The sequence below is a fragment of the Protomyctophum bolini genome (assembly GCF_963924005.1).
Source record: "Protomyctophum bolini genome assembly, chromosome: 6".
Taxonomy (NCBI): domain Eukaryota; kingdom Metazoa; phylum Chordata; class Actinopteri; order Myctophiformes; family Myctophidae; genus Protomyctophum; species Protomyctophum bolini.
The window spans coordinates 6,475,194-6,496,009 of record NC_137867.1 but is presented as its reverse complement, the minus strand read 5'-3'; the positions used below and the strand labels follow the sequence as shown (position 1 = coordinate 6,496,009).

General features: G+C 43.9%; 2 protein-coding genes across 7 annotated transcripts in view; one reads left to right on the top strand and one right to left on the bottom strand.

The window, feature by feature from the left end:
* Positions 1–9,449, top strand: part of LOC308317606 (tight junction protein 2-like) — a 77,305-nt gene extending 67,856 nt beyond the window's left edge. For 4 of the 5 annotated variants that reach the window (XM_080766739.1, XM_080766738.1, XM_080766737.1 and 1 more), the window contains 5 exons: positions 711–806; positions 2,072–2,310; positions 2,542–2,812; positions 6,095–6,180; positions 7,696–9,449. In XM_080766739.1, coding sequence (XP_080622865.1) covers positions 711–806; positions 2,072–2,310; positions 2,542–2,812; positions 6,095–6,180; positions 7,696–7,840 — 837 coding nt within the window. In that variant the 3' untranslated portion in view covers positions 7,841–9,449. The remainder of the gene's footprint in view (positions 1–710; positions 807–2,071; positions 2,311–2,541; positions 2,813–6,094; positions 6,181–7,695) is intronic. The other variant, XM_080766740.1, reaches the window with a different exon arrangement.
* Positions 9,450–13,649: 4,200 nt separating this feature from the next.
* mamdc2a (MAM domain containing 2a) overlaps positions 13,650–20,816 on the bottom strand; it is a 43,942-nt gene continuing 36,775 nt past the window's right edge. The window contains exons 9-15 of one of the 2 annotated variants that reach the window (XM_080766741.1): positions 19,367–19,513; positions 18,518–18,783; positions 17,789–17,885; positions 17,509–17,664; positions 16,641–16,900; positions 15,526–15,610; positions 13,650–15,379 (exon numbers count right to left, since the gene is read on the bottom strand). In XM_080766741.1, the coding sequence (XP_080622867.1) occupies positions 15,318–15,379; positions 15,526–15,610; positions 16,641–16,900; positions 17,509–17,664; positions 17,789–17,885; positions 18,518–18,783; positions 19,367–19,513 (1,073 nt within the window). In that variant the 3' untranslated portion in view covers positions 13,650–15,317. Of the gene's footprint in view, positions 15,380–15,525; positions 15,611–16,640; positions 16,901–17,508; positions 17,665–17,788; positions 17,886–18,517; positions 18,784–19,366; positions 19,514–20,816 lie in introns of those variants that run through there. The other variant, XM_080766742.1, reaches the window with a different exon arrangement.

The following is a 20,816-nucleotide window of genomic DNA, read 5'->3' as shown; positions in this document are numbered from 1 at the left end:
TGATCTTCCATAAGGATGTTTCATAAAAGCAAATGGTTATGGCCTCGATCTGTGGTTTCTTCACCTGGCTGGCAGTGTGTATAGATCTGTGGTTTGTTCACCTGGCTGGCAGTGTGTATAGATCTGTGGTTTGTTCACCTGGCTGGCAGTGTGTAGATCTGTGGTTTCTTCACCTGGCTGGCAGTGTGTATAGATCTGTGGTTTCTTCACCTGTCTGGCAGTGTGTATAGATCTGTGGTTTCTTCACCTGGCTGGCAGTGTGTATAGATCTGTGGTTTGTTCACCTGGCTGGCAGTGTGTAGATCTGTGGTTTCTTCACCTGGCTGGCAGTGTGTAGATCTGTGGTTTGTTCACCTGGCTGGCAGTGTGTATAGATCTGTGGTTTCTTCACCTGGCTGGCAGTGTGTATAGATCTGTGGTTTCTTCACCTGGCTGGCAGTGTGTAGATCTGTGGTTTCTTCACCTGGCTGGCAGTGTGTAGATCTGTGGTTTGTTCACCTGGCTGGCAGTGTGTAGAACAGCAGCAACGACATCACTAAAACATCCTCATCGTACTTGTTGTGTTATTTAGGAAACGGCCCTAGTGTAGTGTGGGGCAGGGAGACCACACCTCCAGCCACTGTGCAGATTCTACACACATGTGAGCGACAGATAACGCAGATATTCGACGCATTCATAGTGTGCGTGTGTGCGTGCGTGCGTGCGTGTAGATTCTGCGCAGGTGCAGTCCAGAGCTACACATGAGGAGGGTGGCCAGTGGTGAAGCGATCCCAACACAACCCGTGTTCCTCACAGAAAGTCCCAAGGTATACAACACCTCCAAGTGTGTGTGTGTGTGTGTGTGTGTGGGTTTGAGAGTAAACTGAAGTGCATTTGTATATCTGAATAACGGTGATCAAACTGCAGAAGAAACAGTTATACTGCTGTTTTGTCGTGCGTGTGGTGTGGGAGAAGCGAGGAAGGGATACAGTACAACTAAGACAAGTCATTTTTTACCGGGTTGGGCACTTCCATAGTGTCGCCTTCCGAAAATAGCAGATCTACAAGCTCACTGGCTACTATTTCCGGCATGCTGCCAAATATAAATCGGCCATTACGAACGCCAGCATCAGGGCCCTCTAAAATGCATTTTAGTTGATTAAATCAACTAAAATGTTGCGTCATTGATAAAAGTAAGTTCCTTGGGGGAAATGCATTCTACTGCAATGTGAAATATCCTACCCAAAGCCCGACATGTCGACTCCCTTGTCCCTACCCAGACTCAAAGCTGAAGTAAAAGAACATTTGGCTGACCGTCAAAAACAAATAAGCATGGTTTAACTTATTGGTGGTAGCAGCCTCTGCCCCCAGCCCACCCCTCCTTTCCTTGTAAATAATACCTCTTGATGCTACTGACTTTCCTACCAAACTGTATTGTACTGTAATGTATTATTACTGATTGAGTAGAGTGGAGTGGACCACAATGCAAACACGCCCCCCCCTGGGCTTTTTTTGTGTTACCCTTTTAGCACAACCTTTGACTGTACATTGTGTACAACCAATCAATCAATAACATGCAGCTGCCCGCACACACATAATCAGCATCCCTTCATGTTGCATTGGATTTCTTCCTTTCTGTAGGAGAGAATGAATGAAAACATGAATGAAGGATTGAATTACTTTACTTTGAACGTTAATTAAACACAAATCAAATGCATAACAGAAAAACAATGTTCTTAAAGGGGAATACCACTCATGTTCAACATTTTACTATGTTGAAACCATTAATAGACCTTAGAGTTGTGTGAAAAAAAAAAAAGTATTAATATTTCCACACAACAAATTCTATTAATGATGACATAGTAAAATGTTAAACATGAGTGGCATTCCCCTTTAAAGGAGTAGGACAAAGCGTAAACGTATAAACTCCTACATCTCTTTTGCCAATGCAAGCTTTATTAACTGAACATTATCAACGTCCCAAAACAGTTCCACTGCATGTTCAAAGAAAACATGACACATTAACAGAAATGAATGAATAAAACCAAGTCGTTTCATGAATAATAACACGTTTGTCTGTCTGTCCGTCAAGGTGAAGCTGGCTCTGAGGGAGCACCATCACCTGCACCACCAGCCTCCTCCACCGGGGGGCGGCGTCGGCCGAAGCTACGACTCCCCGTCCAGCAGCAGCCCCGCCAGCAGTAGTAACGACGGCCCGCCGCACGTGGCCGTTGCCCCCCACCACCCCCACCCGACCCCCCCCGCCCACCACCACCACCTCAACTCCTTCGGCAAGACGCAGCCCCTGGTCCCGCCCCTCGCCCCGCCCATGTAGGCTTGTCGCACCGATTACATAATATAGTTTTCTTCTTTTTTTTTTTGCATGATCGTCTTTCGTCGTTTCCATGTTTAAAAATGTTCATACATGTTCAAACGTTTTCCCCCCAAAAATGCAGATATAGTTGATCTACAAGCTCACATTACATAGCTGACCTGCAACAAGCTCACCAGCATTTATTTGTGTGGCGATTAATCGTCAACCTGAACTTGTAACCGCGACAGCCCTACCACTACGCCCATGAAGCCCGGCGCCGGACTCAGCAGGACTCAGCCGGACGTCGTCGTCGCCGCAGCCCCCCCGCCCGCCGCGGCCTCGCTCCTCGCTCCTCCGTCCGGCGCCAGCGTGGCGCCGCCGTCTCCCAGCGGGCAGGGCAGCCCCGTGGAGGACCCGTCCACTCGCTCCTTCCTGGGGAAGATCAAGGCCTTCGAGAAGATGGACCACTTGGCCCGCGCCCACCGCATACTGGAGCTGCAGGAGGCCCAGAGTGCCAGGGTGGGTCATCACCAACCATCCGGCTCACTGTACTCGAAGGAGCGCTTCACCACTCTTCAACCTATCGTCATTATGTTTTTTTTTTGTTATATAATAATAATAATAATAATAAACTTTATTTGTATAGCACCTTTCATACATAAATGTAGCTCAAAGTGCTTCACAGGGCAAAAATAGAATACAATAAAACATAAGTAGTTAAAATGATAAAACAATGGCAAAGAACACAATTGAATATAAGAACATAAAATAAATAAAAACAAATAAAAACAAATAAAAACTCAATTAAAAGCAATGTTGTAGAAGTGGGTCTTGAGCTGAGCTTTAAAAATGTCTACAGAGGCTGCCTGACGAAGGTACAGTGGGAGCTTGTTCCATGCCGACGGCCCATAGAAGCAAAAAAATATATATATATATTTTGATTTAGATTTTTATTGTCACAAACGCTGACGATGGCTTCCATTTTCGCATTGCAACCTTTCAGGAATAGAAAGCCTGCCGTTTCTATTGACTTGGATTCTCCATCGACGATGGCACTGGTGGATGGGTTTCTGAACTGCCCACAGCCCACAGCATTTTGTCATGAACCTTACTGAGGACGAATTATATGAAGATGGGTTGAAAAGTGGTGAAGTGGTCCTTTAACACAATCAGCGCCTGGATTTCTTTCAAAATAGAAGCTTGGGTGCCGGGCAGATATGGCAGCTTTTACTCTGAAAGCCGGGGGCTTCCGTTCCGTACAAAAACCGGGAGGCATAATGTTGCTTGCTTACCTCGCTATGATTACGATCGAGTCTCTCTAGAAGCGTTAATATTCCGGGCGAGAGGCATGTTGAAGTCAGAAATGAAGACAGAAGTATAGCCATCTGGTCAAAACCATGGAGAGCTCCCTAGATTACGCGTGTTGTACACACGTCGTCGCAATCACTCGGTTGGATTAGTTATGACGTTTCCACACGTCGTACGGTCTGAATGTGGAAAAACTCCAGAATAGCTGTTTTCTTACCTTACATTTCTATCTCTCAGATTTTATTTTTGTCATTATACTTTTATTTTGTAGATATGTGCGTTTAATAATGACTCAAACCTCTCACAAGATTATATGATTTCACCCGTGGCGTGAAATCAAACCCCCGCTGCTGAAGTCCTCCTTCCACCTGAAGGCCTATTCATAGTCTGGATTTATCAACTACAACATGACGTCACGGAGCCGCGGTGAAGAGAAAACCACCGCTCTCCCCAGCCCTTACTCGCCACCGCTCCACGTTATTACTTGCGCAAGCAGAGCGGGCAAGTAATCGTTTCGCTTGGTCTCTTCGAAGTGAAGCCAAGTTTTCTTCAACGGTAAATCTGTGCCTGGTTTGCTGGGACTAGTTACAACATTACGTCATCCTTGAGAGAGTACATGGTGTGTATATGACGTAATGTTACAAGTTACAAGTTACAAGTTACAACATTACGTCATATACCCACCATGTACTCTCTCAAGGATGACGTAATGTTGTAACTAGTCCCAGCAAACCAGGCACAGATTTACCGTTGAAGAAAACTTGGCTTCACTTTTTGGAACCAAGTAACCACAGTATACTGCTAATCAAATTACAACTACATACTCTGTATGTAGTTGTAACTAGAACAACTACATACAGTCTGTGCCTGGTTTGCTGGGACTAGTTACAAGTTACAAGTTACAACATTACGTCATATACACACCATGTACTCTGGTCCCAGTTCACAACGATGACGTAATGTTGTAACTGGTCCCAGCAAACCAGGCACAAACCTACGGTTGAAAAAAACTTGGCTTCACTTTTAGGAACCAAGTAACCACAGTATACTGCTAATCAAATTACAACTACATACTCTGTATGTAGTTGTAATGTGATTTGTAATTACTTGCGCAAGCAGAGCGCGCAAGTAATCATTTCGCTTGGTCTCTTCGAAGTGAAGCCAAGTTTTCTTCAACCGTAAGTCTGTGCCTGGTTTGCTGGGACTAGTTACAAGTTACAAGTTACAACATTACGTCATATACACACCATGTACTCTCTCAAGGATGACGTAATGTTGTAACTGGTCCCAGCAAACCAGGCACAGACTTACGGTTGAAAAAAACTTGGCTTCACTTTTTGGAACCAAGTAACCACAGTATACTGCTAATCAAATTACAACTACATACTCTGTATGTAGTTGTAATGTGATTTGTAATTTGTAAATCTGTGCCTGGTCTGCTGGGACCAGACTACACAGATGACCATATCTCTTACGTCATCACTGAGAGCTAGTCATACATATACACACCGTGTACTCTGGTCCCAGCTCTCAACGATGACGTAATGTGGTATCTGGTGGGACCAGATTACACAGATGACCATTTCTCTTACGTCATCACTGAGATACAAATCCAACTACAGATTTCGGAAGTATTTTAGATCATGTATATTTCAACAAATTTGAAAGTATTATTACAGAAATTGAAGTTAGAGACACATATTACTCTGATCATGATTTAGTATTAATATCACTATAGTACAAAATGAAATACATTTAAAACAATTGACAATTTACAATAAGTAATAAAATAATTATACTGTATAATATATTTTAATTCAGTTTATATACCTTTTTTTCATCACATATCAATGATTCATTTTTCTGTAAAAAAGTAGTTAGGTAGCAAATAGTTACACGTAATGATTATACATTTCAAACGTTCCTTCACAGAGATACTGAGATGTGATAGTTTCCAGCGGTCGAAAGTACTTGCGCGCTCTGCTTGCGCACTAGTAGGCCATTTATGGCCTACTAGTGTGCAACAAGCAAGTATGCACTCGGCAGAGTGCAGTTCTAGTTACAGCTGCGGTGGTCACCTCGCCACCGAAAATTCTATGAATAGGCCTTAAAAACAGAGAGAAGGCCTGGGGAGAGCGGTGGCTTGCTCTTCACCGCGGCTCAGTGACGTCATGTTGTAGTTCGGTGGTCACCTTAGTGACGTCATGTTGTAGTTCGGTGGTCACCTCAGTGACGTCATGTTGTAGTTCGGTGGTCACCTCAGTGACTTCATGTTGTAGTTCGGTGGTCACCTCAGTGACGTCATGTTGTAGTTCGGTGGTCACCTCAGTGACGTCATGTTGTAGTTCGGTGGTCACCTCAGTGACGTCATGTTGTAGTTCGGTGGTCACCTCACCACCGACAATCCAGACTATGAATAACGCTTGACACAGACAAATAATATTTGAGCACAACGTTAACGTCAAATCCTGCACGCTGTCCTCCTGTGTTCAGCTGGAGATCGCCCAGAAGCACCCTGACATCTACGCCGTTCCCCACAAGACTCCCAAACTGGATAACAACCGCCCACAGCCTATAGGGTAACGTCAAGCTTTTAACATCGAAAGGTGATATTGATAAGATTATTATGTAGACTTAATAATAATTATTAACTCACTGTTATGCTATTACAACCTTTGCTGCTGCAATATATTAAACCAGAACCAGAATATACCACGAAGAAACGTCAAACGGCAGTTTATTTATTTGACTTGGACTTAGCTTCACAATCACATTGGACGAAATAGATGCACTGCTTAAAGTTTATATACACTTACAGGGTTCCCACAGTCATGACGTTTCTGGAAATATCTCTGGTCCTGGAAAAGGTTTGGAATCCTGGAATTTATCAAGGGTTCTGGAAAAATAGTTGGCTATGCATTTCTTTTGCTATAGAGCACCGAAGTCCTGATGTCACTCGCTCATCCCCTGGTTCTGCCTGGTTCACGGAAGGAATTTCTCTATGGAGAATAACATGGGGTCATCTTAAAATCGTTTTACATACAGCATTGTGGTCCAAAAATAAACAAGCTGTCTCTGCGTTATTGTCATGGAGGTGTCTCTGTATTGTTTGCGACCGTCAGTCACTCATATAGTCTGTTTCTAGTGAAAATGTTACTAATTCGGTAGCAGTAACAATTGCGTTTTCTCTCAGTCAGTTGATTCTTCATATCTATATGAGTGAAACGGCCGGGATGATGTTTACTTTTCAAACAGAGTTATTATAAGCTACTGGGACATAAGTTGGGACTTGATCAACCCCGGCTGGGTCGCCTGAGTGAGGGGTATGATGTTGGAAGACCCGAAACCCCGTTGACCTCAGGATACATCACTGAGGATACGTCCCAGGTGCATCCATGCGATGCATTTTTAGTTATGAGGCGATCTAAAATCCCCCTATGGGGATTACAATGCAAATACTGTATCTACCGATATTGACGTCAGACTTCGGTGCTCTATTGATTTTGTTTGAAAAAAATCGTTATTCACAGAAACAGAAAGCGTGATTTCAGCCTAATGTGTGCTAGTGCATGACAAAGATAACAGATCTACAAGCTCACAACCTATGCCCTAGTACAGGTGGTATAGCAATAAATACAAATTGGAATGGAATTAGCATTCTATACTATATTGTTGCTACACTGCCTGTCTTTGGGCATTGCACATAGGAGAAAGAGACTCATTATTCCGCTGAATGATTGTTATATAGGCCTGGAAATTGGGTGAAATGTTCTGAAGAAGCTTTGGAAAGAAATTGGAAATTCATTGGTAAAAAACAAAACAAAAGTATGGGAAGTGCTAGTTTTCAATCAAGCTAATACATAGTATAGTAAATTGTTAAATGACAATATTCTGATAGTAATCCTTGCTTTAGAGTGTTTGTTCAGTAACAGGGGTCTCCCTGTCTTCTCTCCTGCTCTTCTGGCATACATCTATACGCCAATTGAATTAATCTGACCCATTGCCATTGGCATAATATAACTATAAATGCTATCATTTTATAAGAAATACATGGTAATTGTAATGAATGTGTGGCTTGTTTTCTGATGGTCCAGGTCCAGCTCGCACCCGGAGCCCCATGAGGCCCGCCTGCTGCCCAAGGTGCCGCACTCCGAAGGCCGACCCTTCTACAGCGGCGCGGTGGAGGGCGAAGCCTACTACACCCCCAAACTGGACCAGTACCAAGACACTGAACTCTAGTGTTGAGCCGGCGTCCTACTCACTACACCCCCTCCCCCAACCTGGACCACTACCGAGACACTGAACTCTGGTGTGTGTCACGGCTCCGCATACTTTGTCGACGTCGAGAAGCGTTTTCGACCACGTGACGCCGCCATTGTATACGTCGGGGAGTACAGACGTGCCATTTGAGAACTTCAGACGTCGTCGTGCCATTGGCGAGACTATAGTGGATTGTCACTAAATTGTCAGAACATTGTCCGCGAGAAAGGAGGGCATTTGCAGAGGTTGTACTGCTGTTCAGATTATCTTTGACAATGAAAAGAATTGCTGAGAAGGGACACTTTTGTTTTCAGTAAGAAAAGAGAATAATTAGCAGGGCTAAATAGTGAAAAGAACCTTGGGGAAACGAGTATTTCCAGAACAAATGCAGGAAAAGTACAGGAAAGCCTGAAGTGTTGGAATGGCACATCTGTGTGTATATATATATATATATATATTATATATAGTACCACACACCAGCTCAAAGACGCTCGCACACACTCGCGCACCGCCAGCGTACACTTCTGATAGTTTAACTCGGAGGTAAACCAACACTACGCGACGCGTACTCTCACACACGTTGCGTACTCACCATTCCATCGGGGCCCCGCCCAGCCACCCACCAGGCCCTGCAACCAATCCGCTGCTGCTGACTTTGAGTATTTTTTTCCGAACAACAACAAAAAGACTCTCTTCAAGGAAGTGAAAGCATTCCGTGCTGTCCGTCGGGCCAGCAGCACGTAGCACTGTTATTCTCTTGTGTGCGTTAGTTACAAAAAAAACCCCACTAAAAGGCTTTTCCATGTTGCTGGTTTGGAGTTTTGTTTTGTTTACTTTTACTTATTGGTTTGTTCTTAACTTGAAAAAAAAAGAGAGACAAAACTTGAGTAATCGGGTTGCACTTGTTTTCTTGCCTATGCAACTCAGTTTGTGCTCAGCAACTGAAACCTAAACGTCCGCTTTTCTTGTGCAGTTGCGCCACCAGTGTGCCGTGTGCCACAAGAAAAGCCAGTCCGACCCCTCGTTCGGCATGTGGCGCTGGCGCGCACCTGCGTATAAATCGACAGCCACGGGTTCCACCCCGAACCAGAACCCCACCACCAAAACACCACACAAAGCCACACAATGTTCCCAACTTTTGGTCCCTTTTTGTATCTCCTGTAATCGCCAGCAAGCTGCAAACTCATTATGTAAAAAATAATATATATATATTCTATATATTCTATATACAGTATGTGTGTGTGTGTGTGTGTGTGTGTGTGTGTGTGTGTGTGTGTGTGTGTGTATATATATAACATATATATATATAATATAATGTCAAGTGTTTATACTGCTACCTTTGCATTCTTTCCTATATGAAAATGCCTGTGTATACATACATAGATCTAAATATATATATATATATATATATATATACTCATATATGTATATGAGAAAAAAAAGAGACATTCTATATAATGGTAACACTGGAATTTGTTACAAATGTTTTGAAGTGCCTTTTTTCTTTCGGAGAAACATGAGGTTCAAGCCTAACTTTACGCTCCGTCACATGGCGGCGGCTCTCGTCGAAGACAGCCGACCTGCAGTACAAGCTATCTAGAGTCTAAAAGGATGACAACAATTAACCCATTCTGACCTGAGATCAGATTCATAGTGAGGTTTCCACTGGACACACACTGGTCTGATTAACCCATTCTGACCAGAGATCAGATTCTAAAAATGTCAGTCGTTCTTCGATTTTTCAAAAAATAGCAGACCTACAAGCTCGTAGCGCGCCACCATCTGCTATTTTTCAATAGCTAAAGCATAACATGATGCTGAACACCAAAATGGGTTCCCGTTCAGAATGGGTTAAAGCCCCAAAACGTATTTTCATTGTGATCCTATGGATGTTGACGAGGGCGGAACGGGAAAAGAGAAAGTTATTGCTCCAAAAGTTCTTTAAGGGTGACTTACAGCTGGCGATGGTACCAATCGACTTGAAGTCTTCAGCTATATAACCCCTTTCCACAACACGTGACTGCTGCGGAATATAACAAATATTCCTTCCCCCCGTACCACTTTTAGGGCAGATTCACACTATATGGTCCCGGGTGCGCATTGGGGACCACTTAGAAGATGTGGTTAGTGTTAATGCTGTGTAGCGTTCCCGGGAGCGGATCACCCAACTGTTCCCGGGGACCACATGGAGGTAGTCTCGGGGTGGATTGAGTTGTACTGGGATACGGATCGCTGCAATGTGTAAGCATTGAATAGTACAGTTGAATGAAGTGTATACTCGGGTGCTTGAAGAATCAAGGCCAGTGTTGAATCATGGCCAGCGGGGACCAGACAATCCTATTCTGGAACAGTTTGAATCAAACGGACATCGGTGTGAATCTGCCCTTAAATCTATATACGGTACAGAGTGGAACGTGTTGTGTGAGCTTTTCAGTCGGCTATCTCCAACGTGCGAACACCGCCATGCGACGAGGTATGGAACGGGCATTGCCCGGCGTTGTCGCTCCACTTCCACGTTCAGCGTGGAAGTGGTGGCCCACGCAGGTCACAGCCAGGGACCCAGTGCCACGCAAACCTTAAAGCCTGATGTTGTTGCTGTCTGGCAGAAACCTCTTATCTCCATATTTTAACTTTTTTGTGTTTGTGTACAGCGCCACGCAAAAGCGTCAAAAGTAGCAGATTTGCAGGCTCGGACCGTGCCCCGAAGCCACGCATTTTGAGCTTGGAGATCTGCTACTTTCGAATCGTTCGTATTTAAAATTGAATTCGGAAAAGCTTTGGAGATATGAGGTTTACACCCAACAGAGACGATTTAAAAGGCGCTGTGAGTTTTTTTTTATGTGTTTTTATTGTTTTGTTTTGTTCAAATAAGTGTATATATTCTATATTCTGATAGTAATCATTGCAATAGAGTGTTTGTGGGGTCTCTCTCCAGCTATCTAGTAAACATCTTCAGATTTGGACACCAATTTGTATCCAATCAGGAGGGAACTCATACAGCATACACAATCTTTAACGAATCAGGAGAGAACTCATACAGACATACAGCATACACACGTGAAATTGGAAGTGATGACACAAATGATTGAGACGGACAGAACTGGAACACAAAGCTGATGAATTATCTCTCTGGGGTTCTCTCTTCCTTATTGGATGAAATGTGTATCCCACCTGGAAATGTTTACTGTTAACTAAGAGAGAGAGAGAGAGAGAGAACCACAAATATCACCTACCTATAAGGCACCTTTTTTTAAGCCTGTTTTTTTTACACGGTCGCACACCGAAATGAGGAAATCTACAGAGCTTGTTGTAGATCAGCTATTTTCGTCATGTGACACCATCGTACGATGAATTAGACAAGAGAACTCGTCTACAAGCTAACAAAGCGTTGCAATGCAACGTAGACCACAGATCGGTTCTTTTTTGGCGAGCGAAACCGCCGCACGGTGGAGTATATCGTCTCTGTAGCGTGGAAACCTCACACGTCCAAAACTGTAACCTTTTCAGGATTCATATTCAAAATGGCAAAAGGAGCAGATCTTTCTACAAGCTCAAAATGTGCCGCGTTTTTTTTCCCGAGCTTGCATATCTGCTATTGTTATGCAATTGTGTGGCGCTGTATGATCAAGTAGGGTGTTGATTTACGAAAAAGGTTAACATAATGGAGATGAGAGGTTTCTGCCCGACAGCAATGATACGTTAATGCTGTTCCCAAGCACGTGTACGTGTGTGTCACATGGTGTCAGGCTGTTTTAGACTCGTAAGACAAGCGTCCTATCGGCTGTGCCAGCAAACAGAAATGACGGTATTTTCCGAAGACACATTTCCGTGGGTCAACATGGCCATTGGCTGAAAGACTGTTTTGCTTATACGAGCAGCACACACACACTCCAACCACAACCACCCCCGCTTCATGTCAAACCAAGTCCGATACGCTCTATGCACACAGAATAACTCCTTCCGGGCCCCTTCCCTACTTCCTTCACAGGTGTTACCGATGTTACTAATTAAGGCTATGTTCCATTCTGGTCAAACAGAGTTAGGCGGGTGCTGCTATTGTGCCATTGTTGGCTCACTCACTAGAAACACAGCTTTCTCAAAGTGTCCTTGAGTATGGGTTCCAAACGGTATTGTTTTTGTCGACGAAAAATGTTTGTCGACTACCTTTATTCACGGACTAATACTAAATGTAAACTAAGCTATGATGACTAAAACTAAGACTAAATGTATTGATAATTTCGTCAACAGATAAAAAACTAAACTAAAATGTTAGGAAGGGACTAATGGACAAGATATCCAGTATAAGTCATTTTACACTTGGTTGCATGCTGAAAATAGCACATCTACAAGCTTGTAGATCGGCTATTTTCAGCAAGTGTAAAATCTGTCATTACGACGGCATCAAGGCCCGCCAAAATACATTGTAGTCGACTAAATCAACTGTAGATTTAGTCCACTAAAATATTAGGACATTTAGTCGACTAAAACTAGACTAAAACACTAAAACATTCCAGGTGACTAAAATGTGACTAAAACTAAATGAAAACTATTCAAGAGACTTTATGACTAAAACAAAAATGTAAATGTGCTGCCAAAAACAACAGTGGTTCCAAATGGCCCCGTACGGGTGTGTAACTCTGAGTGTAAAAATGAAAGCAAAAGAATGGACCCGTAAGGGTTCCATTTGTACCCTGTCAGAGTTATGGGGGTCCTTGAAATAAACCACTGTGCACTAAATGGAACAGAGCCTTCATTCATTTGGTAGGAAGAGTTATTCTGTGTGCATGGAGTCCATTGGACAGAAAGTAATATAGACTACTGATAAGATAAATGTCGCTGTCAGCCAGAAACCTTGCGTCTGCCTATTTGATTTGATTTCTTCCTTTTGTTTTCATGAACGAATGCCCTGTTTTATACTTCATTGTATCATGACCGCTTCATGCAAAAATGTACAAGCTCACGACATGTTGTTGTGAGCTTGTAAATGTGATATTTCCTTAATTTGTCTTTTTTGCTTTCTTTTTTTTCTTGAACATTTTGGCCTTTAATAAAGACGTGCCCAAAACAGGGACACCAGGATGAAAGTGTTCAAGCACCTTTTCATAATATTCTAACATTATGCTTCAGCCTTCATGGAGTGAGGTTTTAAGTAATTCATATTAGGCGGAACGGGGTTCAACTCCCTGCAGTGCCCTGCTCAATGTGTTGTATTTACCGGAAAAATTGAGTGTTGCGGAGGATGAGAAAAGGATGAGGAAAATGTTTGTGTTTTTGCGCAATTTCGCAATTCCGCAATTTCTGCCATTTCCGCAATTGCGCAATTTTTCCGCAATTGCGCAATTCTTCCGCAATTTCCAGAAAAAATTGTAAATTTGCCATGAAAATGCTTCAATCTGGTGCACTTTGAGATCAAAATTAAGAAGCTAGGTGGGGGCCACATGTGGCCAGTAGCCCATGTAAGGGATACATGAAAAAAAAAATCTTCTCCCTGTGACGAGGCCCCCTCAGTGGTTGAGGCCCTAGGTGACCGCCTAGTTCGCCTATGCCTAGAACCGGCCCTTACTATAGCAATTAATTCAGCATTCAACAATCTATGATGAATGATGTGTATGGAAAACCATGAAAAACGACTCATGCCGCCCAAAAGCATAATTGTCATAGTTTTCTTTTTTTTTCTAATCGTACAGTCGAAAAGCATGATTTTCATCATTTTTGTTTATTCATTTTATCCTTCACCCCCCACTATCTCAGTCTCGTATGTTAAGATACAAACCACAAACCATTTTCAAATGTAATTCCTTTTTACTTTATTGGAAAAGAATTACAGACAGTAACACAAACCTGTGTCAAGTTTGCCATGCTTTCCTCATAAAAAAGTCACCTGGATGGAAACATTTAGCATTGTACTCATTGTCACGAGTGCCATCTCCATTAAACTTAAGACCCTGTGTACATTGTTGACCGGAGTCCCTCAGAGGTCTGTAGTTGGCCTCTTGAGTGGTGCCAACCGCTCCAACATCGTGTGTGTCTGGGTGTCAATATAATTATTATTATGAGTTCCACCCCCAGTGATGTCATGTGAGATCATGTGGATTCTATACATCATCACCGTACATCATTGAGCCCCTCCGCGTTGACGTCTGGCTTTCAGACATGACGTCATGTGGCGGCCAAGTCTATGGACTTTTTATGTTTGCTTTAAGCAAACATCATCATCATCAAATACTTAATAGTGGGTGCAGCAGTACTGAAGTCCCAGTTGCCTCAAAGTCACTGCTCACGTCACACTGGGGTGTGCTCTTTTTGAGGGGTGCTAGCCCCTCCAATGCATGGCTTTTGAAGATGACGTCTATGGAATGTTTAATGTTTGTTTAGAGCACTTATGATGTAAAACCGTTTGCTAGCCAAGTCTATATGGACGTTTGTTTAGGGCACTAAACAAACCGATATAAATGCAGTGGGTGCCCCTCACTTCACACAAGTGTGATTACAATACCTTTTCAGATGGGAAGCCATCTACGTGTAACCTGACTCCGCCAGATGGGGGCAGAGTCAGGTTAATCTTCTGTACGTGGCAAAATACACGTCATTTTGGAGGGTCTTTTGCACGAAAACGTTTGAGAAGCACAGATTGAGAAGGCATTTGCCTCAGGTCTGGGAAGAATAATAACAAATCACACTTGTGTGAAGTTAGCGGGGGGGGGGGGGGGGGAGGGGGTAGACATGCACACAAAGCTACACATTGGAGAGGTTAGCAGTTAGCACTGCTCAAAAACAAGGGTCCCTGTGATGACTACGGACTTTGTGGACACCCTGCACATTGGCATCACTCTGACACGACGATAAAGCTGGACCGAAATCCATTGTCAAAGTTAAAAATCTGTTTTACTGAATTGTGAAACAAAACCGACACCCAACCTCGCAAACTTGGGTCAGTAGCTTCACAAGTTTCGCTAAACCCTTCTGCGTTGAACCTCCCTGCATGCCACAGTTTGTGACTTGGACTGTGCCAAAAGAGATCTTTAACTCTAGAACCAAAACACTGCAGAGTAGATCAGCTATTTTTGGTGCGCGTCACTGCGCGCAACAAAGTGTATCAAAAAGCCCTTAATATCTTCAAAGGGAAGTGAATTGCTTTGAAAACAGGCGGCGAGAAACATTAATCCTTGATGTGCACCGTCATCCAATGCAATTGCATTAACCTCGTAATGTAATCGGAAAAGCTGCACGTATAAAAACAGAACATATTGCATTCTTGGCATGTTTCTTACACAAGTTCCGACACAACAGAAAGGCAAAATAAGAATGGCGGCGTGTTGTGAAAAGTCCCGGTCGAAACAGAAGCATCGCTCAGTAAGTTGTCACACAGACTGTACTCGGTTTACGTTGTACCCACACAGCCACTCCTGCACTCACAATCACAACACACACAAATAAAACTACATTCTGCACGGTCTCAGTATTCAATCTCGTTGAAGTTCTCTGAGAAGCCAGAGTATGGAATAACATCACCGGGGTCTGAGGAGAGAGAGAGAAATAAATTAATTTTCTTTCTTTCTTTCTCTTCTGCAAAGTACTGCATCGGGGCTACAAGCATCTGTACTATGTAAACAAGATCAAAGTGTTGTTTTTTTAAGTGGCGTGTACAGATGTAAAGTATTCACCTTTACACGGCCCTCTTTTCAGCGAAATATCGTCGATAGCGATATCACTTCTTAATGTTGGGCCTCGAATCGCTTCAATTATAATCTGAAAAACACAAAATGTCCACATGAAACTGAGTACATTTGATATCTATCAATATCATTTCAGATATATAAGTAAGCATAAACAAGCATTTTCTTTTAATTATCTTAATCTGAAAAGTGACTATAGTAACTCTAACTATGAGAGTGTAGAAATGGAACCAAATGGACTCATACAGGTCTATTTGGTTGCATTTGTACACTCTCAGAGTTAAACACGTGAGGATTTCACATTGTAAATCGGGTCCCAGAGATTAACAATATAATCAAATGATAAATCAAATGGGTGTCTGATGCATTGGGCCCGGAGACCCCCAGGGGGTCCCCAGATAAAGCATCGTTTTAAACACTTTATCCATTTATATGTTGGGCAAAAACAGCAGATCTTTTCAATAATTTTCCTTTCACCACAGACATTCCAAAACGGATCCGTGTGGATCCGGTTTCGTTAAAAAAAGATAAGATGTGATGTGTTTTCCGATTGGCGTTACGCCATTTTCGAAAGAATATACCCTTCCCTATAGAGTCTGTTTGGGGCTTTCCCTGCAAACGCTTGAGAAGCAGTGGCGTGCACAGACATTTAGAGGGGCAGGTGCTCAAGTGAAAAAAAAAGGGCACCTTGTGCAGCGCGTGGAACCGGCCGGTTGCCTTAACCCATTTTGGGGCGGGAACCCATTTTGGTGTTAGCATCATGGTATGCTTTAGCTATTGAAAAATAGCAGACCTACAAGCTCGTAGCGCGCCACTTGGTGGCGCGCTATGAGCTTGTAGGTCTGCTATTTTTCTTTTATCGAAGAACCACTGACATAGAAACATAGCTTTAGATTGTGGGGGCCTAAATATTATAGTAGAAGCGTTTTTTATCAAGATTTGATCAATGTCACCATGGTCCACACACTACAAATTAAGAAAATAAATAAAACAATTTTTATTTATTTTTATTTATTTTAAGAGCACATTGCCAAAAGGGCAGGGGGTGCTCTAGCACCCCCTAGTGTCTAGTGAGAAGCACTGTGGCGGGCGGGGCGGTATACCTGATGCCTGGCGGTACACGTGTAATCCGCGGTGGCGCGCAGCCAGCCCACGGCCTGCTCCCCCCGACGTCTCCACAGCAACGTGTCCTTCTCCTGCTGGGGCTGGCGCAGGAGCACGCTCAGGATGCCGGAGCCGGAGCCGTACATCTGGTAGTGGAAGGCCAGACACTGGGGGTCCCGGGACCCCCGCAGGTCCGACGACAGGAGCCGCGCCTTCTGACCCGGACGCATTAAAGACGCTTCGATGTACAGGAAGTGACCTGCATGCAGGGAGCACGGGTATAGGCGTGTGAGACACAGACTCTGATGGTGGACGGGGCCATTCTGGTTCAAGGGTCTGACTCCACTAAGGGAGGGAACGGCTTGTAATCTAATGTTCCCACATAACATCTGGGTACGGTGATATATCCTCTATATAATGTCTCACACATTTAAACAAAAATACACTTTCACTACAGTATCAAATAATGTCAAACATTGTTAGCCTACTTTTTCGGCATATAAAAAAAAAATAACCTGTGTTCCAATGAATCCATAAGCTCTTGTTAATACTAATGAAATACTTTTAATTCATAAAATCCACAGACAACCACAACCTGGCGTCCCTATTTTGGATGTCATACAGGTGAACCTTTTTCAAAACTACAAGCTCACAATTGCGACCCGTTGTGAGCTTGTAGATCTCAAGTGATAGGATTCTCATTTATGAAAAACCAAACATTGAATTATTAACTTGAGCGTTCAAGGTAGTAACTTTGGAGCGCTTATATTTTTTCTCTCTCAATGGCCACTTTTGGCACACAGGTTTCTGCCGGACAACAGTGACGATATACGTCGATCCAAGGGAAGCAATGAATGTTTGACTCACCCACCCCAGTGGTGTGGTCCCCTCTGGGGCCAGTGTAGGAGGTGGGCGTCTGTCCTCGAACCCGCAGCCAGTCTGCGTCATCCCGCTCCTTCTCCTGAACGAAGCCACACATGCCTTGCTCAAAGGTGCACTGGCCTTGCAGGGAGGCTCGAGATGCTGCAATCAAACACGCAACCATATCAACCCTGTAGACATGTCCCCGTCGTGGGTGCACTGCAAACAGACAAACAGCTGGTGAAACACTTGGGCACAAATAGGCGAGCGTTCAACAACGTCTTACCCGCAGTGAGCTGGCAGTCTCCCAAGGTGACGGTGATGTCATCGATGGCTACGAGGCCACAGTCCCAGAAGTTCTTGCATATACTGACAAACACCACCTGCAAGTCAAGACAGACACACACACACACACACACACACACACACACACACACACACACTCTAAATGTCAGTAGCTACACATCATTGTGCTGTCTAAATGTCAGTAGCTACACATCATTGTGCTGTCTAAATGTCAGTAGCTACACATCATTGTGCTGTCTAAATGTCAGTAGCTACACATCATTGTCTCCGTTGAAATCATGTCCATATCATTCAATTGTTTTGGCTCATATTCCATTCCAATTGGAATAGGCCTTTTTCTTATGTGGAGTTTACATGTTCTCCGTGTCCCACAAAAAAAACATGCGGTAATCCCGCAGGTCTCTATACTGCCTCCCCCTGGTCAGCCTGATTGAGGGGAAAGGAACTGGTTGGAATAAAGTGTTCCTTTCCACGCGCCACGTCCAACCGGGGAGCTCCTCGGGGGAACTCCTCATGCATATAGAAGGAAAAGCATGAGGTCAGTCCGTTGCTCTCCCCAGGTTGGCAGAGGGAGTGTAGCGCCCCGGGAGTACATTAGATAATTGAAACTGAAAAAATCAAAAATCAAAAATCAAAAATCGAAAAAGAAAGAATCGAAAAGAAAGAAAGACAAATAATGAAAGGAATGGCCCCCCACCCCCCACAGTACCTTGGTGGGCATGGGCTTGGTGTAGGTGATGTCCACCTCGGTCCACACGTCTCTGGTGCTGTCGGCCAGGCTCCACACCTTCTCCTGGGCCACGTTGTTCTCGTCGTAGACGTACAGGACCAGGGCGTTGTCCACCTTCCTGAAGCCGTGCAGCAGGTAGTAGAACCTCAGGCAGTACCGGTGGTTCCCCGGCAGGAAGGGTCCGTGGAGCCGGCCCACGTAGCCCGGTCTGGACGCAAAGCGGGTGTTCGCCAGCAGGAAAGAGCCTGGGGTCAGGGGGGAGGAGGAGAGAAGCATTAACCCATTCTGAACGCCGGGAACCCCTTTTGGTGTTATAGCATCATGTTACGCTTTAGCTATTGAAAAATAGCAGATCTATACAAGCTCATAGCGCGCCACCGAGTGGCCGCGCTACGAGCTTGTAGGTTTGCTATTTTTTTGAAAAATCAAATAACGACTGACATTTTTAGAATCTGATCTCAGGTCAGAATGGGTTAATCAGACCAGTGTGTGTCCAGTGGAAACCTGGTATGAATCTGATCTCAGGTCAGAATGGGTTAAAGAGCCTGCATGGGGTCAGGGGGACTATGCTCTGCCCATTTGAAAATGTTCCCAAACTATTTTAACCCATGACCCAAAAAGAACAGTGTATACCACTGGTTCCCAAACACTGAGTACACATTGTCTTTGGTTTGATCTGACTCTAAATCATTATCAGGGTCCATTTGGTTACCAACTCTCCGTCATTTAGCTGGGGACCACCTGGAACCCCCCTCAAGGACCACTGGTGGTGGGGGGGGGGGTGGTTAAGAATGACATACAGAGTGTACATGAAAGGTGAAAGGTCACCTGTCCCCGTGGAATGGTCTCCTATCCGGTAGACGTTGGGTTTCACCGAAACCCTGTTCCAAACCTTGCTCTCCACTCGCTCCTGGTAGTAGAGACAGAAGCCGTCCTCAAAGTCACAGTCTGCTATTGACGGGTCCACTGTAGGCTCTGGAACAGAGAACACAACACTGGAAATACAACGATCTATATTTTAGCCACGTGAACGCTATAGTCATAATAAGTGGGGAGAGCGTAAAAATGATACTATGATAGTGACCACGATACTGACATGATAGAGAGACGCTTGTCTCTTTTGTGACGTGACGTGGAGATGAAATGAAAGGGAAAAAGCTCACTCTTGCCACTGTGTGCGACCCAGTACCTTTATGGATGATATTGATAAGAGGATACCAGATAAGTCAGAGCACGCTGGTTACAAAAGAAAGACATGATAGTGACCATGATACTGTCATGATACTGACATGATACTGACATGATACTGTCATGATACTGACATGATACTGACATGATACTGTCATGATACTGTCATGATACTGACCATGATACTGACCATGATACTGACATGATACTGACATGATACTGACCATGATACTGACATGATACTGACATGATACTGACCATGATACTGTCATGATACTGACATGATACTGACCATGATACTGACATGATACTGACATGATACTGACCATGATACTGTCATGATACTGTCATGATACTGTCATGATACTGACCATGATACTGTCATGATACTGTCATGATACTGTCATGATACTGACCATGATACTGTCATGATACTGTCATGATACTGACCATGAAACTGACCATGACACTGACATGACACTGACATGATACTGACATCATGATACTGTCATGATACTGTCATGATACTGACATCATACTATCATGATACTGACCGTGATACTGACCATCACATGACCACTTCAGTTCATCTAGTTCTTTCTTCATGTTATTAAATGAATGCTACAAAAACAAAAGATCTCCATGTAATCAAGGCTTCACAGGGAAGCTATATTATATATTTGATTGAGGGGGGGGGGGGGGGGGGGTGAAGCACTCCTTTAAGTGGCCGACTCAGGGAGTGAGCAGCGTTCAATTAGTGCCATCAGATTAACACACATCTCACATGTCACGGTGGATAAACTCAATGGGTTAATGAGCTACTAAACACAACTCTGCATGGGCTGTGTGTGTGTGTGTGTGTGTGTGTGTGTGTGCGCGTGTGAGTGCGTGCATGCTTAACCAGTAACCACCAGGCCACACTTATCACTTATAGGCTCTAATGCATCCTTTCCATTGGAACTATGTTTTGAAAAGCGCTATACAAATAAAGTATATCATATCATATCATATCATATCCTGACAATGAGTCGTGGCTTTGATTCCCGAGCCTTGACTATACCTCCGCTGCTTGTCACTGTCTTTAAAAACA